We start from the raw sequence: 15,408 nt of genomic DNA on the forward strand, positions 1-15,408 counted from the left end.
GATACACATATAGTTTAGAATTTCGGAAATACGTTTTACGACCCCTTTAATGAGATGCTTACGCAATCGCTGTGCGGACATCGGACGAATACGGGCCTTTTACGAATCGCGTCGATCGCACTGACGGGTGACGTCACACGTTGAAGCAACTTGAAGGCGGCCGCACGAGTCGTTCCTATCAATGGCAGACTTCCGGGCACTGCTCCAGATTACGAGATGCTGAAAGCAGAGACGAACTATAGCTGGCCACAGCCCGCAGCATCCAGAGGAAAGCCTGACGGAGAACGATCGCGCGCTTCGTACGTGCTGCCATGTCTCACTGGAGAAGCCGACAGCGAGCGCGTATCCGGCCCGGCCGTAACGAAATAACTAAAAAAAAAAAAAGTTATTTTTGCGTGCTGAGAACGAGCTAGCTGACAAGCTCACAATAAAAAGCTTCTAAGACCGGCGATATTGATGGTATGGAACGCACGATGCAAAATATCTGTGGAAACTGGCCGTTAGCATGCACTCAGTCGTCGCGAACACAGCTATGGTGCTATGCCCGCCAGTGAATACTCAGTGAATACTCCCATCGTTGCTATCATTAGATTCAAATCTGGCGCCAGCGCGGACCCATTTCGCTAAAGTCATCGCAACCCTACGCCAGGCGTCTGGCAACCACAGCATGACAAGCGTCCCCGCACGCCCATAAATTTTCACCTACGATCCAATTTTCCAGCTTTTTAATTTAGAATTTCAGTCCTTATCTCCACGCGGATCGGCGTCCCAGGAACAGCGAACGTATGGCTTTAAGCATTTTCATATTTAAAGCCTCTGCGGTGGCTGGCACGAGCCCAGTGTCGGCCAATTTAAAAGCGAGCCCCCTACTGTTTACACAAACGGTTATCTTATCGCGTTTTTAGACGGTCAAAGCGGAGGCAGTTTTGTAAGAATAAAAGAGACAGCGCCATTCAGAATTTGTCGATATATTATCGCGCAAGCTCACTCTGGAACTGAGCAAGGTGACCTATATATATATATTTCTTTCCCCGAAACTTGATTGGAGTTTTTACGGCGCAAAAGTCCCCAAGCAAAGTTCGTCCGTGAGCTCCGCCGGACGTCAAAAGCTAACAAGTAACGTATGCAGATCTTTTTGGAATATTTCTAAAAATGCTTCGTCCTCGTTGCCCCACGTTAACCTCGCAGTGTCAAGTGCTAGGACAGGTGGCAATAGTGAATAGTGATTCTTTATTTTTAATTTTCTTGCGATGGCAGTACCTCGCTCTGCCTCTAGTTTACCGTGTGCAAGCTTTGCTGCGTCGAGACCTGATTATAGCTCATAAAACTTCAAAAGTTTAATTTATTTAATTTTTATTTGTATTTAGTTTGCGCATGTGTCCTTATATGCGCGAAAGTTAGTAATTTTTTGCTGTACTTTGCTATTTTCTTGTACCCTCTTCTCAAATTCGCAGGAGGGGACCGATGACAGAAGATACAAGGTGCTCCGTCGTGCGATCCTTGAAAAGCGCCTTCTAAATCTGCTCTCTGCAGAATCGTGCAGAGTCATTTTACATTTTGTTTCTCCCACTGTTTTTTCTATAAAGTATGATGCTCTACCTTGAGCCTCGGCAACGTTTTTCTTACACTTGCTTGACTATAACTTTAAACGTGAGTTTTTTTTCTCCATTGATCAGCATTGTTGTGGGGCGTGGCCCATTATCTGTCTAAAATTAGCTAATCCCAATCCTTCAGCTATCTTCTGACAGTACACTTTATGATCAGGGATACGTACGGTAGGAAGAATCATCTACAGTTCATAAATTGTAGTGTGTGGTGAGTTGTCACCGTGCCCTTCGCTTTACCCAGATTGGTCTCGAGCCCTGCTACTAATAACCTATGATTCCCGTGGTCCCTTTCTTTTTTCTTTTTTAAAGTGTTATACCCTGCTATTTAGAAGCTGTGGGTGGCCACAGACCTCAGAATTACTTGATGAAGATTACTTCCAAAGGTGTAAACATTGCTTTCCCGATTTCAGTAAGACCGAATCGAGGGTTTAGCTATGCCGGTTTTATCTCTATTTGCCGAAAACACAGGACCCTGCTTATAAACCATCACCTGCTAACAACTTTATAGTTCACAAGTTTGTAGTTGTGTATAGGTTCTCGTAGCACCTTTTTTCATATTGCATTTATCGGCTTCTTTGCTGAATGCTGCTCAGAAAAATTGTTTTGCTCTTTGTCTGCATTCATACTCCAGCTACATTCCAGCTTGAAATCTAATATTCGTAATATTTTTCTGTGAATAGAAAAAAGAAAATGGTTGCAAAGAGTTGTTTCTTAACTCAATTGTACATTCCAAATATATGTTTTTGGTTTTGTGGTGTGAACTTCAGAAATAAAAGTGGGTTTTAATATTTTTTTTCTCAAGTGGACCCAGGCCTCTAATTTTAAAAGCTACAACATTATCATCATTTTACAGAATCCTTAATAGAAACTGACCCAAAAAACTGTGTGCATGTTTATTGTACCAGAAGCTTTAAGAAGAATGGTGCATTGACTCTGATTTATCTTTGCAGAAATTGGCCAGGCTGCTTAGGAGGAGTCCCCTGGGTCATTGGTTCTTATATGGATCAAGTGTCCACAATCTATAGTTTTATAGTGTGATACACTTAGGGTGGCAAATGCATCTTTTTATTTAGCAGTCGTACATCTGTCTGTGTGCCTCTGCATGCAAATGAGCCATTTTCTGATGTGCAGACAAATGTTTTTCAGAGTTCCCACTATTACTTGAGTAGGATGTGTGCTGAGTTGAATCACTTACTAAGGGTAAAAGCTGAGCTAGTTGGTTCTGAGACATCTTGGGTAAAACCAGCTGAACAAAGGAAGGAAAGTGACAAGGAGAAAAGATTGGCGAACCGACCGCTGGACTACCAACTGTTTTTTTATTAAAACTTTCTCTTCTTCTATTAATTCATCTCCGATCATCCTTTTTCTTTTTCTTTCTCATTGCTCTTATTTTTGCTCTTATTTGGCTTATTTTTTCCCGATTCCTTCCTTCCTTCCTTCCTTCAAGAACAGGGACACCTCATAGCCTCCGGGTTCTCTATAGATGTACAAGACATGTACTATTCTATTCCCCACACAAGCCTCCTACAAATCATTCAAACCACCATCGAAGAAAGTGGCCTTTTTAATTTCCAAAATAATGCAGGGATGAGCGTAGGTCATTTCTTAGAAATCCTACAATGTTACCTGTCAGCGACTGTAGTAGATCATCAAGAACACCAGTACGTGCAAAAGAGTGGAGTGTGCATCGGCTCACAAGTGGCTCCTCTTCTATGTGATATTTTTCTTGCCATGTGTGGACGAGCCATCCAGAAGGTACTAAAAGATACACGCATAGCGGGTATCTTTAGATATGTGGACGATTTTCTTATTCTATCCACCACAAAAATTAACGAAAAAGAAGACGGATGCCTCAACACCACCATGACACTATTCCAACAAAGCTGTTTGGGTCTAAACTTCACCTATGAGACTCCTGTGGACGATTCCATTCGGTTTCTGGATTTAGCTTTGACATTCAAAACAGGACATGTTTGTTGGAAATATCAAGCACGATCAGGGAAGGGATTTCTTCCTTTTGAATCGGAACATTCTAAGAACGTAAAACAAGCTGTGGCCATCTCAGCCCTTACAGCTAGTCTAAAGAAATCATGTCCACATCAAGTACAACAAAGTTTTGACACCCAAATGTCTCGGCTTCATAACGCGGGATACCCGAAACCTATGATGGCCTCCATCTGTGAAAAAATATGCCGCACCATCAAGACGAACAAAGCTACGAGTCAACATACAAAAAAACCCAGACCACCCTTTGTAGTGATACCATATATTCACGGGGTTACCCATAAGTTAAAAAAGATAGCGAACCGGCAAAACGTGCAAGTCATCTGCTCGGCACCTAACAAGGCCTATTCAATGTGCCGCAAAATTAATCAGGTACCAATCAACACCAAGGAAAAGTGTAACACCAGGCACCGAACACAATACGCTCCCTGTGAAAAGGAAGTTATATATCACATACCGCTAACATGTGGCCGCTTCTACATCGGACAGACCGGTCGATGTATTAACGACCGAGCACGTGAACATGCAGCGAACCTCAGGAACCTTGCGGGACCAGGACATTTAGCTGCCCATTGTCGGACATGCTTGTGTACAGCAGAGCTCGACAATCTTCACATAATGGGACACCATAGAAACCGGGTTGCAAGGGAGGTTTTAGAGGCCCTTGCTATCGACGAAGGAGATGACAAGTGCGTGAGCATCCCTTCACTTACCTTACAAGCCAAAGAAAAACTCTTTCTACACGGCACCCTTCGTGGGTAATTGATAAAAATCGGGAAAAAATAAGCCAAATAAGAGCAAAAATAAGAGCAATGAGAAAGAAAAAGAAAAAGGATGATCGGAGATGAATTAATAGAAGAAGAGAAAGTTTTAATAAAAAAACAGTTGGTAGTCCAGCGGTCGGTTCGCCAATCTTTTCTCCTTGTCACTTTCCTTCCTTTGTTCAGCTGGTTTTACCCAAGATGAGTTGAATCTCTGTGCTGAAAGAACAACCTCTTGATCTTTTGTTTTATGTTGTCTCAGACATTTTGTGGTTGCCAGAGGGTCATGTTCTCTCGAGTATTCTTTCCTCCTCCCCCGAGTTCTTGTTTCAATCCATGCTTTCGTTGCACGAGCTGAGCAGCTTGAACGATGGAACTTGTACCAGTGGTTACGCTGCCTGTGCCAGTTGCCTGTACTTCGTTCGCCCCTAGGCCAATAGTGCTCGCTGGACCAATCAACTGCCTTCCTTTCATCACCTGATTCCGCTCTCTGTGCGTGGGCACGGGCAGAAGCGTGATCGCACAACGAAAGGTAGACATGCGACCAACGAGCACTTGGCTTGCACCGCAGTGTCAGGTTGGGGGCGAACAGAGCGTAGGCTCGCGCCTCGTGCCCGCTTCGACGTCATTCCCGTCTTTTTCTCCCTTTCCTCGGCAGGTTACTCCGTCCGAATCCGCGAGAGCGACACCCCTGGACGCAAAGTGGGCCTCTGGGGCTGCGACTTCTGTTCCTTCACGCACGCGAACGTGGCAAAGGTGCAAGAGCACGTCTCCCAACGGCACCTCGCTGGACTCAAGCGCAAGTGGGAGGCGGCCTCTTGGCACGGTCACGAGTCGCCGAGCCGGGACGCATCGTGTGACGAAGGCAGCGACCTTTCGCTCCCTCCGAGCAGACGACCGGTGCCTGTCAGGCGCGGTGGCGGTGATGGACTCGTCGTGCAGTTCACGGATTCGGAAGACGAGGACGACTTCCCGCCGCAGCCCCTTGTCGTCTGCAAAACGGACGACGAAGACGACGAATGCTGCTCAGCTCCCGCCTCGTTCTGAAAAGCACAGTTGCAGACGACCGTCTGCAACCATGCTTCAGAGGGAAGCGGACGACGCAGAGAAACCCGGACGAGTTAGGGCCGGCTTTTCGGATCGGAGCCGCATCTTTTTTGACGTCAAGGACCAACCGTTTGTTGTTTGTGAGAGGCGTCAGTGTAGATCTGTTGTTCTATGAGCAAGTTTGATTTGTTGTTCGTCCTTATTAAGGCGTATTCAACAACTTTTGATTATGCAGTTGCCTCGGCACTTTCGTAACCTGTTGTTGTGAGGTGGGGAGTGCAGTTTCCCAACAGCAAATATCAAGCTTATTTCAAACTTGTTTGCATTCTTGCCTGGTGATTTTTTTCTTTCACAAATGTTTGATCAAATTTCTCGTACAATCTCTGCATTCCGTTCTCGCTTTTTTGGTACACAGGGTCGGTTTCCATAGCAATCAAAAAATATTTTTTTGTGGCTGCTATAGACTTATTTTGTTCAGCCAGTCCTGAGTACATTGAGAATAAGTCTAGAGTCTATTGAAGAGTATTGTATTGTCAATCATTGTTTGCCTCACTTTCTTCTGAGCCATATTATGGAAGTGTGTTTAAACAAACTGCTCTAAATGAAGAAAGTGCCAATATTTGACCGCACTTCATAATTTTTTGTGTGCTAATTGTATTTTTGCAATGCTAAGGTGCTTGTTCGGAAAATATGTACTTGTGTTTCAAGTCTGGATTGCAAATCTTTATAGACGAGAGCAAAGATCAAACCCTGTGCTACAGATTGCACATGACACGTTGAATATGCCGTTTTTATGGAGCTTAGCGCATGTTTCTTGTGTCACTAGTTCTTTATGTGTTCTGTATTATCTTTTGTTCGTTTCAGCTTTGTCTAAACTGTAGTTTGTGTTCTTGTTTTTAGGAAATATAAGCCGAGTTACGCATTGTTTATGGTCACTCCAAGCCGACTGCTGGGACTGGCTGGAGTATAGATTTTGCTTTTCCACTTAATCACTGCAAGACGTGCAAAAAGTTTGCTAAACACATATTTCCCTGAGGGGGAAAAAAAAAATCTAGTCTTTGTAGACATTGTTTTATTTTATGTTGCCATTATTTCATGTGTGATCTCTTTTGCAAGGGGCTGAAGGGCTGCAATATGCACCATGCAATGTTTTTTGTTTAGTTTTTTGGAATCAAATTAAAATGGAGAAAGATCGGAGGCATGTCGCGGTGCAAACCTCTATCCTGAGGGGGTCATCCCTGATCTCTATGCATCTAATGTTGCATGAGGTGTTTTCAGGTTTGTTACATGAGGTGTTTTCAGGTTATGAGTACACACATTATTTTCACTTAATATGCGAGACTCGCTCTGGCACAATGCAGTACTTTCAATCAACCGCTCAGATTTCTCGCAGGTCTTGCTACCAATTTGAGGACTGTCGCAAACTTGAAAGCGCCAAAATGTTTTGGCGGCGGTCTCTGTCAATGAATTGCAGTTCGGTCGGTTGCAATAGACCCCCTTCAAAAGTCCGCCGAGCAACAGTTGTGGCAGCCATACTTTGGGCATCGCTCCCTGTGCAAAGTGAGCGATTAAGTCCAAGTTCACGTTAAGCACTGGTGTAGGAGCTTCTAGTCGGGCACTCGGCGAGAAAATCCACGAGGCCGCCGAACACAGCGATTGGCCAGCACCAAGGTCAAGCGCGGCTCTGGCCAATCGCGGCAGTCTGCGATCTCGCTGACTTCCTCGCCGAGCATCTAACCTGGAGCCCCTGCGCTCGTGTCCAGAGCGCGCTCGAGGTACACGACCAAATTACGACAGCCTCAGACGACCTACGCAGAAGATGCGGGAGTGCACACACTTTCAATAAGGGTCTATTGACAGCCGTTGTCGGGGGCTCCTTCGAGCCTATCGTGTCTCCATTCACATGTTTCGGGCCCTGTCTGCTCTTGCCGCTTCTCGACGACGTCTGTGTTTTCTCGGGAGGAAATAAAAAGGACCGTGTTTTTCTTCCTCTCGTTCCCCTCTTCCCTCCCCACCCCCAGGCCACCCGAGCCTAGCGTCCATGCTGGCATCCAGCGCTGCGCCCGCCAAGCGCGCGGCGCCCAAGTGGAGCGGCAAGCAACCGCACCCGCCCACCGTTTCGTGGCCCATCGCGGGCTCCTTCAAGAAGAGGTACACGTGCAGCCTGTGCAGTTACTCGACCGACTACCCGACCAACATCCAGCGCCACATGCTGACCCACACCGGCGAACGGCCCTTTCGGTGCACCACCTGTGGCAAGGGCTTCACCACAAAGCAGAACCTGGAGAGCCACGCGCTGCAGCACGTCAAGAACTCGTGGTGCCCGCTCTGATGGGCTCCCCTCGTTGGTTCTAGAGCCACCATAGTCTGTTTCATTCCAAGTCCGACTGCTGCCGACGCTACAATGCGACGGAGCCGGTCCAGCAATGCCTAAAGTGCACCGTCCTTGAGCTTGTCGTTTTTGCGCTTTTGCCATTGACGGCTAAATGAATCGCGCAGAGTAAATACGAGGCAATCCGACTCTTGTCCGTGCGCGATTGGTTTAGCCGGTGATGAAAAAAAAGCAAAGGCAACGAGCGCAATGACGATGCACTTTTGGTGCCGCCAGATCGGCTCCATAGGGCCGTAGCGTTGGCTGCGGATGGACTTTATGCGAGACAGAGTGTAAACAAGCTGCGCTCGAGAGTAACGACACCTCGGTCACCTTGGTGCTCGAAATCACTGCTGCCAGTCGTCCGAAGCTTGATCCGAAATCGCCGAAAAGCCGCATTTTGACCCGCAACGATTGCCTATTGTGCTTGTTCTGCACCAAGCCCCAAAATGGTGGCGCCCAGAGAACATCGAGGAATGGAGTGCCGGTACTCTAGGCGTAGCTCACTTAGTGGTTCTAGTCGGTTCTTCGTCGGCACTTGGTAGGGTTTGTCGGTCTTGTGTCTGTTTTGTGCCGGCTTTGGGTCGACCGTTTTTGCCGTTTTTTAGTTAATGTGGTGGTGGTCGATTTTTGTGTTCAAAGCTCGAGTTAGGTGACAAACTGGCATTGTCTTATTGGAGGTTATTGTTAAGGGTTTTCGGTTTGCTTATGCTTTGCTTTAATTAAGTTTTTTCTAAACCTCTTGACATAAGAGATTGCCTGCATTAGATATGTTTGTTTCTGCAACTGGACTAGTGACTGCCAGTGTTTACACCTGAGCGCGTGATCGGTGATTCATGGCCATTGAGTCTTTCCTCGAAAGCTCTTGGGAACCGTCGTCTCTTCCGCAATTTCGTGCCATTGCGCAGATTCACATTTTGCCACTTTCCCATTTTGGTTGTCGCACTTGTCGCCTTCACAAGAGAAAAACTTGCATAATATTGGCTCGTGTCATTTGAAACCATAAAATGGAACCATGATCACTAAATCAACGCACACTCATTTGAGCTTATGCCATTATGTACGTACCAGTCAAGCTGAAAGTGGCCCTGATTTGCTTAAAAGTCGGGTCAGGTCCTTTTTTGGGCACTTTGATAAATCGGGGTGCTGCTTGTTACAAAGAAATGGGTGCTTTTAGTAGCTTTAAGAGACTCCGCCTAGACTTCCATGGCAGCTGTTGTACAAACCAAGGCATCTTGCAAACATAAAACGCTGGACGTAGAGAATTGTGATGCGTTGCCACGTTGCTTGCGAGGTGCTGCTGGTTGACTCGGGTGTGGCGACCTGGCTAAAGAGTCGACCGAAAAAGTGAACACTCCAACCAATTGGTTTGGTGACCACAACCGCTGCTCGACGACTAGATAATTGTCGCACAACTGCTGCGAGTCGCAAGTGGGAATGTGTCTTGAAGGAACATCCGAGTTTGCTTTAAAATCAATTACAGGGACAATCTTTTCTTTTTTTCAGTATGATACGTTAGCATGACATATTCTAGTTAATGTTTATTGAAGCTGTTTTTGGTGGCTACTTCCGGAGGGCTGAAAAGGAGAAACAATGTTTTTCGAGTTTAGAACGAGTGAACTTTCGCCTCGCACCAATGTATTTTTGCTCGAACTCGCACAGCCAATTCTTTGTATGTTCTTGATCCCGAACTGGGATCATGTGCCAATACGTAGCGACATTGTCTCACTCTTTAATATGAATGGAGCATCAAAGAAGGAACAATGTGGAACTGCACAAAGTGTAGGACAGAACAATTAGGTTGTTTTTTTTCTTCTTTTATCATTGTGTCTTTGCTTATTTTTTGTTATCATTGCTAACGGTGGTCACAAGGTAATCTCTTTTTTTGTGACCTAGTAATGGAAACAAGGACAATTGTTTCAGCATTTGAGTCCAGCAGAATGCTAAATTGTTCCTTGACAACGTCTGCGACATATCATTTAGCCTCCAGACAGTTCATTTACCGATTCCTGCACTAAGATGTTGGGTTACAGAGGCAGCTAAGGTCTCTAACATTGCGTGTCATGCTTGTTTCGTTTTCGTGTTGTCTATTAGCTGGTCACGAAGTGCTGCTTCTTTCTTTTTCTCGCACCATGTTGTCACTGTGCGTTTCATTTTAATGAGTCAATGCCTAAGCACGCATACAGGCAATTTTTAGAGCATAAGCGGGGAGCAAAGTCACCCACTTTCACAGGGTATGTCACAATGTCGCGCTTTTGAACCACGATGCCTCTTGCTGGATGGTCAGTTTGCTTGTGTCGGTGCTTGTGGTATATGCGGTACCTGATCGTTTCTTTTACGTCCGCATGCTTCCGGGAGTTGGAACGGGGGGTGCCCTAGCAGCACATCTAGTCCTGGGAATGTCTTTAGGATGTCCTAACATTTAAGGGATGTCCCATGCATGTTCATAAGACATGTGTGCTGCTTGGGTGGTAATCGAGCTTAACACTAGTCAAGAACATGCATAGAAAAAAACAACTTTTTTATTTCTTTTTTTGCGAGTCTGCTCGCAAGCAGGTTTTCTTCTTCAAACTTTGAGCATATGTAGAGGCTGGCAAAGTCTACAATTGTCATTTTCAGCTCTTGCAGTAATTTGCCGAGTTCTAATTTTTTGGGGTTCTTGAAACGGCGGTTTTGCCAGTTTAACCCGAGATCGGATGCTATCAACGGGAGACCAGCATTTCCCATAACTCTTTAAGCTCGTTATCATACTTTATGCAGTTTCACACCAAGTCCGACCGCTACCAACGTTGCGATTCGACGGAGCCATTCAAGCAGCAGCAAAAGCGCATCGTTGCTACGTTTGTTGTCTTTGCGCGTCCGCCATCACCGGCCAAATCAATCGTGCGCAGGAAATGTGTTGCGATCCTGTGCCCTTTTTTGCGCGCAACTGGTTCAGCCAGTGACGGCAAACGCAAAGACAACGGACGCCACAGCGATGCACTTTTTCCATCGCTTGATTGGCCTTGTCGAATTGCAATGCGGCTGCGGTCGAGCTTGACATGAAACAAAGTATAGTAGGACTTTGGTTCTGTGCTCACCTTTGGGGGGTGGCACCGCGCTTTCGACATCTCGTTCCCGAGCAAGGGGTTCAAGGAGTAAAAAGGCGACGCTCCGTGGGTGTCTGCGATCCTTTTCGCATGTGACGCGAGCCAAAGCCAGGGATGCCAAGCATTTTAAACCTGTGCCGTTCGTTTTCTCCCGCGTAGGCGGGCTTCGGATACCGCGAGGCTCGGCGGCGTCTCAGGTTGCAAGGCCGGGTCTCGGGAGGGAGCATGGTTTTCACTGCCGCGTCTGCGGGAAGACCTTTGCGAGGAAGCACACTATGGTGAACCATTTCTGTCTGCAGAAGCGGCACTGAGCCCAAAGCGTCGCGGGACGCGTCGCGGCGGGCATCTCGTCGACGCTAGCGCAACGATACAAGGATGTGCAGTGTATGCGTTTGTCTTTATACCACGCATTCGTATTGTCACGGACTAGTTGCGGAGGTGTATGACGGGCAGACGTCGAGAAAGAATGAACATCCAAGTTGGAGCCCGTGTTTCGTGTCGGTTTTGGTCTTGCGGAGCTTTGGGAGTTGCACCGCGCTGAAGCTCCTAAATTCTGAGTATTTCTTCTATTTTAATTTGTAGCTTCTCAGACTCTGAACGGAGAAAAGTGATGGATGTATAGGTCAAAACGTAACAAAGCCGTACTGTCTTTCTTTTCCTTTTTTTAAAGGCAGTGACTGGATTTGGCGTTTGCTGTAGGTTGGGATGCTTTGGATGTTTTTGCAGTACTGCTAGGAAATTTGTGTAAGGTCTACGTGAACATTGCGATTAAAGGCTGGTTAGTCGTTTAGTGTATGTCGAGACAATTCTCGATTTACGTAGTCGCACGACGTGCACCTTTATGTAGACTTACGTAAACTGTGTTTCATTTCTTGGGGAAAAAAAAAGAAAGTTTTGTGGTTCGTCTTTTTGGACCTTGGCATTCATTGCAGGTGGACCTTGGCATTCATTGTCTGGGGTCCACTAGTTGTTTCTGTTGAGCTCGCTTCGATTATCGATCGTTGTATTGCTTTATTGCTCGTACCACTGCCACGAAATGACGTGTGGACCATGTCCAGTGGGCGAGTCTGAACCGAAAATGGCAGCCACCGGTGTTCGCGGCGCATCCGACGTGCCCAGAACGTAGCGTTTTAGCACGAGGCCCGTAAAACGGGGCTGGATTCTCTGCGGTACGATCTACTGTCCGTATACACTTGGATTGTGTGTAATGCGGCTACTCTACAGGGTGTTCGAATGTTGGCGCCGGTCCTCGCGTTTTGGAGCTTCCAGCTGTCGCGTTTTGATTCGAATTGCAGTCCGTCTTCCAGTGGCAAACGAAACTAATTATAGTCGTCGACGGTACGAGAATGGCAAGGCATCTTTTGTGGGCACCCAGCCTGCGTGCGTGCGTTTTAGCTGCACACGCACGCTCGCTCGAAGTGCAGTCAGAAGTTAAAGCGTCGTCGAAAGTAGAAAGCTCGCACCGGTGGCAGTACAACTGAAACGCCTCCCTGCCGTTCGCGTCCCATCTGTGATTGTGGCAGTCGGGAGAGACGTAGGAAATGTGGCTTCCTCGGCACCCCGTCACTAAGGTTGCAGCGACACTTTTTGTTTTCCTGCTGTAGGAAGGATGAGGATATTTTGTTGTTCAACTGAAGCGAAGTGATTTCGTTTGATGGGGGCCGTCACTAAAGACGTCGGGCCATCGGGCTGGATGGGTAGCTGTCCCGTACTTTCTTGTGCCCAGTGTCGAGCATTTGCTGCGTCATAATGTGTCATGAAGCTACCTTTTTACTGTCCCAATTTTTGATTGATGCGATTGTGTTTTTTGTTGACGCCGTCGTAGAAGAAGAAAAAAATTGAGCGTGCATGATGTTCAGGACTTGCATTTACTGGGAATGCAGAAAACTTTTGTTGTGACTGTATGGTTTGTGCGAAAAATTCAAGAATGTAAACCATACCCTGATCTGGAATATGCACTCCCCTGTAGCTTGAGACAACGGTGCACATCTAAAGAGGGATTCAAATAATGCTGCATCGGTGGAAGTTTTGCGAATTTGCTCGCTTCCGAAAAATTGTTTGGAGTGTGCAGAGAGCAAGCAATATGAGACAGAAGTTAGGCAGAGCATAAGAGTGCGTGCATTATTATACAATGTAGCTGGACTCTTATTGTTACCATCGCCTGAGCCTGGCCTGAAACAAAATAGCTGAAATAGTGCGAGACATTTTGAACTTTTCTGCTTCTTTTTATACTGTTTTAGCGTGACTACAGTCTTTAATCTTGGGTTGTCATACCAGATAAGTGTTTATAGTGGGTTATGGGAGAGTATGGCTGCAATGATTGATGTTTTTTGAATTCTGCTACGAGTACAGGCAATTCAAACCTTGTATATAGCCTTAAGCAGAAAATTTTGCACTTTTTTTTTTCTGTGTCCTGTGTAAGTTTTATAGGTGCAAAAATAAATGTGCTACCTTATCATTTGCTACTTGTATGTATTGTTTCTTGTGTCCTGTGGACTCATGTGCTGTCCTGGCATACCTTTGCCATTGTACACTGAAAATATTGAGCATTCTGTTCAAGCTATTCCTAAAACTTGGGATCTTGGACTTGCGGCCACTTGTTTACAGTGCAACTCCCTCAAGCACACAGCTTTTGTAAAATGTTTCCAAGCTGCTTGGACTGCCCAATTTAAGATGATGAGTGCTCATACCTTTTGTCGTTTCAGTCAACTTCATAGCATATGCGGAAGCACGGGATTCTCGGTTCCACAAAACTGAAGGCACCATGCTGCAGCCATCTGTAAAACGAGCTGACCTCATTATGCATCAAGCAAAATATTGTTCCAGATTGATTTCCTATTGCTCACTTGAGTTTATGGAGTCGGCTTCTGCTTGCTTCGTCCGTCTTTTAGAGTTTGGTTCGAATTGACGATTGTAAAACCAGCGGTCAACAACATTCGCTTAATAACGAGAGCTTGCAGTTCCGGTGTAATTCGTCAATTGTACTGGGTTCATTTGTTATACCTCAGCCGCATACCTGCTCTCCGTTTTGCCCCCTTTCTCCCGGCAGGTAAGGCTCCAGGAGACGCTCCCCCGAAGCTGGTGTGCCAGTTCTGCAGTTACTCGACGGTCTACTCGACAACCATGGTGCGCCACGTGAGGACGCACACGGGCGAACGCCCCTACAGGTGCGTCTCCTGCAAGAAGGGCTTCACGACGCAGCAGCAGCTGGAGAAGCACTGCAGCCAGCCGCTCAAGCCGTGCTACAAGCCCTTCGAGTGCAACTACTGCTCCGAACGCTTCCCGACAGACACCATGCTGACTCGTCATCAGCGGCTGCACGTCTTTTCGACGTTCTGAAATGGCGTCATGTCTCCGTCGCTTTTTTTTATTCACGTACGCTCGATGGGTGCCTGCCTGAAATCGGCATGAAGTGGAGTCGCTACGTTGGCTACGGCCGGCCTTAGAGTACCGACACTTCATTCGACGATTTTTCGTGGGGGCCGCCATTTTGGTGCTTGGTGCAGACGCCGTTACGATTTAGAAATGCGGCTTCCTGAGCTTTAGGTACAGCATTGGGAAACTCTGGCAACATCAGTTTGCCTTGTTGCAAACTATTTTAACATTTCTGGGGGATGGAAAAGAGTTTCCTGCGATATTGGGTAAAGTTTCAATAACTGGCAACAATGATTTTGAGCACCAAGATGGCTGAAATGTCGTTACACTGAAGCGTAGCTTATATGGCGGTTCTAGCATGAAGGTGGTGCCACCTCATGACGATGTGTCGTCATGGTGGCGTGAATGAAGCATCGTCTGCTTCTGCTGGGCGTCGCTTCGTCGCTAGATCAACGTTGGCCCGAATTGCCCACAACGGCAGATAGAAGGGACAAAAAAAGTATTGTAAGAAGTATCGAAACCGGTCCTGGGCACCTGAAGTCGTCTGTATTTGACCGTACAGTGCTTGGCTTCGACGTGCATTTGTATGCATAATGCAAAATGAAATGTTTTTTTTTGTATAGTTTTTAATGAAGGGTCAAGTAATGGAACTTTGAAACTTTCATGCCAGGAGCTCTTGCTGTTTCACAAAACGGCAGATATGACATGCGAGTTTCATTGCTACTTGCAGTTTACAGAATTGCCTGCAGGGGAACTTCATTCTCACTACAAATAGGATGCTCGAGCTTGATGTCTTTTTGACTGTAAGCGTGTACAACGGCTGCACTTGCACCTATTTTGAAGATATGACATTTATACATCAGAAAGTGTACCAGCCCGAGAAACTTCCACTTTGTTGTATCGGCAATAGTGCGGGCTTCTCCATTTCTTTTTTATATGGGATGGCTGCTTTGTGCTATTTATTGAGAGCCCACGCCTTTAGCAGGTGTAGTCTGCGCTTCTGCAAGAGCAAGCAAATGTATTTGGATGTATGCTTTTGGCCTCGTATGAATGTTTCTCAACTGTGCTTGTCTTTGGTGTTAAGTTATTGATGATTTTTACTGTTGGGGCGAGTCTCATAATAGATAGATGTTTTATTTTGGTCGATACTGGGG

General features: G+C 46.3%; 1 protein-coding gene and 1 non-coding gene across 2 annotated transcripts; both read left to right on the top strand.

The window, feature by feature from the left end:
• Positions 1-4,889: 4,889 nt before the first annotated feature.
• LOC8028355 lies at positions 4,890-7,402 on the top strand (the record flags this gene model as incomplete). The annotated part of the gene is made up of 1 exon (XR_005717088.1): positions 4,890-7,402. It is a non-coding gene; the product is annotated as an uncharacterized LOC8028355 (transcript).
• A 6,241-nt stretch (positions 7,403-13,643) lies between these two features.
• Positions 13,644-14,218, top strand: LOC121833311 (zinc finger protein 345-like). The gene is made up of 3 exons (XM_042286498.1): positions 13,644-13,658; positions 13,771-13,846; positions 13,929-14,218. Exons 1-3 carry the CDS (start codon positions 13,644-13,646, stop codon positions 14,216-14,218), a joined length of 381 nt encoding a protein of 126 aa, XP_042142432.1.
• Positions 14,219-15,408: the final 1,190 nt, after the last annotated feature.

The sequence above is a fragment of the Ixodes scapularis genome, unplaced genomic scaffold (genome assembly GCF_016920785.2).
Source record: "Ixodes scapularis isolate PalLabHiFi unplaced genomic scaffold, ASM1692078v2 PGA_scaffold7__128_contigs__length_106722199, whole genome shotgun sequence".
Taxonomy (NCBI): Eukaryota; Metazoa; Arthropoda; class Arachnida; order Ixodida; family Ixodidae; genus Ixodes; species Ixodes scapularis.

What these genes read in the sequence shown, in the direction of transcription:
- LOC121833311 (XM_042286498.1), top strand. An exon ending in CGAGAGCTTGCAGTTCCGGT is followed by an intron (nt 13,847 to 13,928) that starts GTAATTCGTCAA and finishes TTCTCCCGGCAG; the next exon opens with GTAAGGCTCCAGGAGACGCT.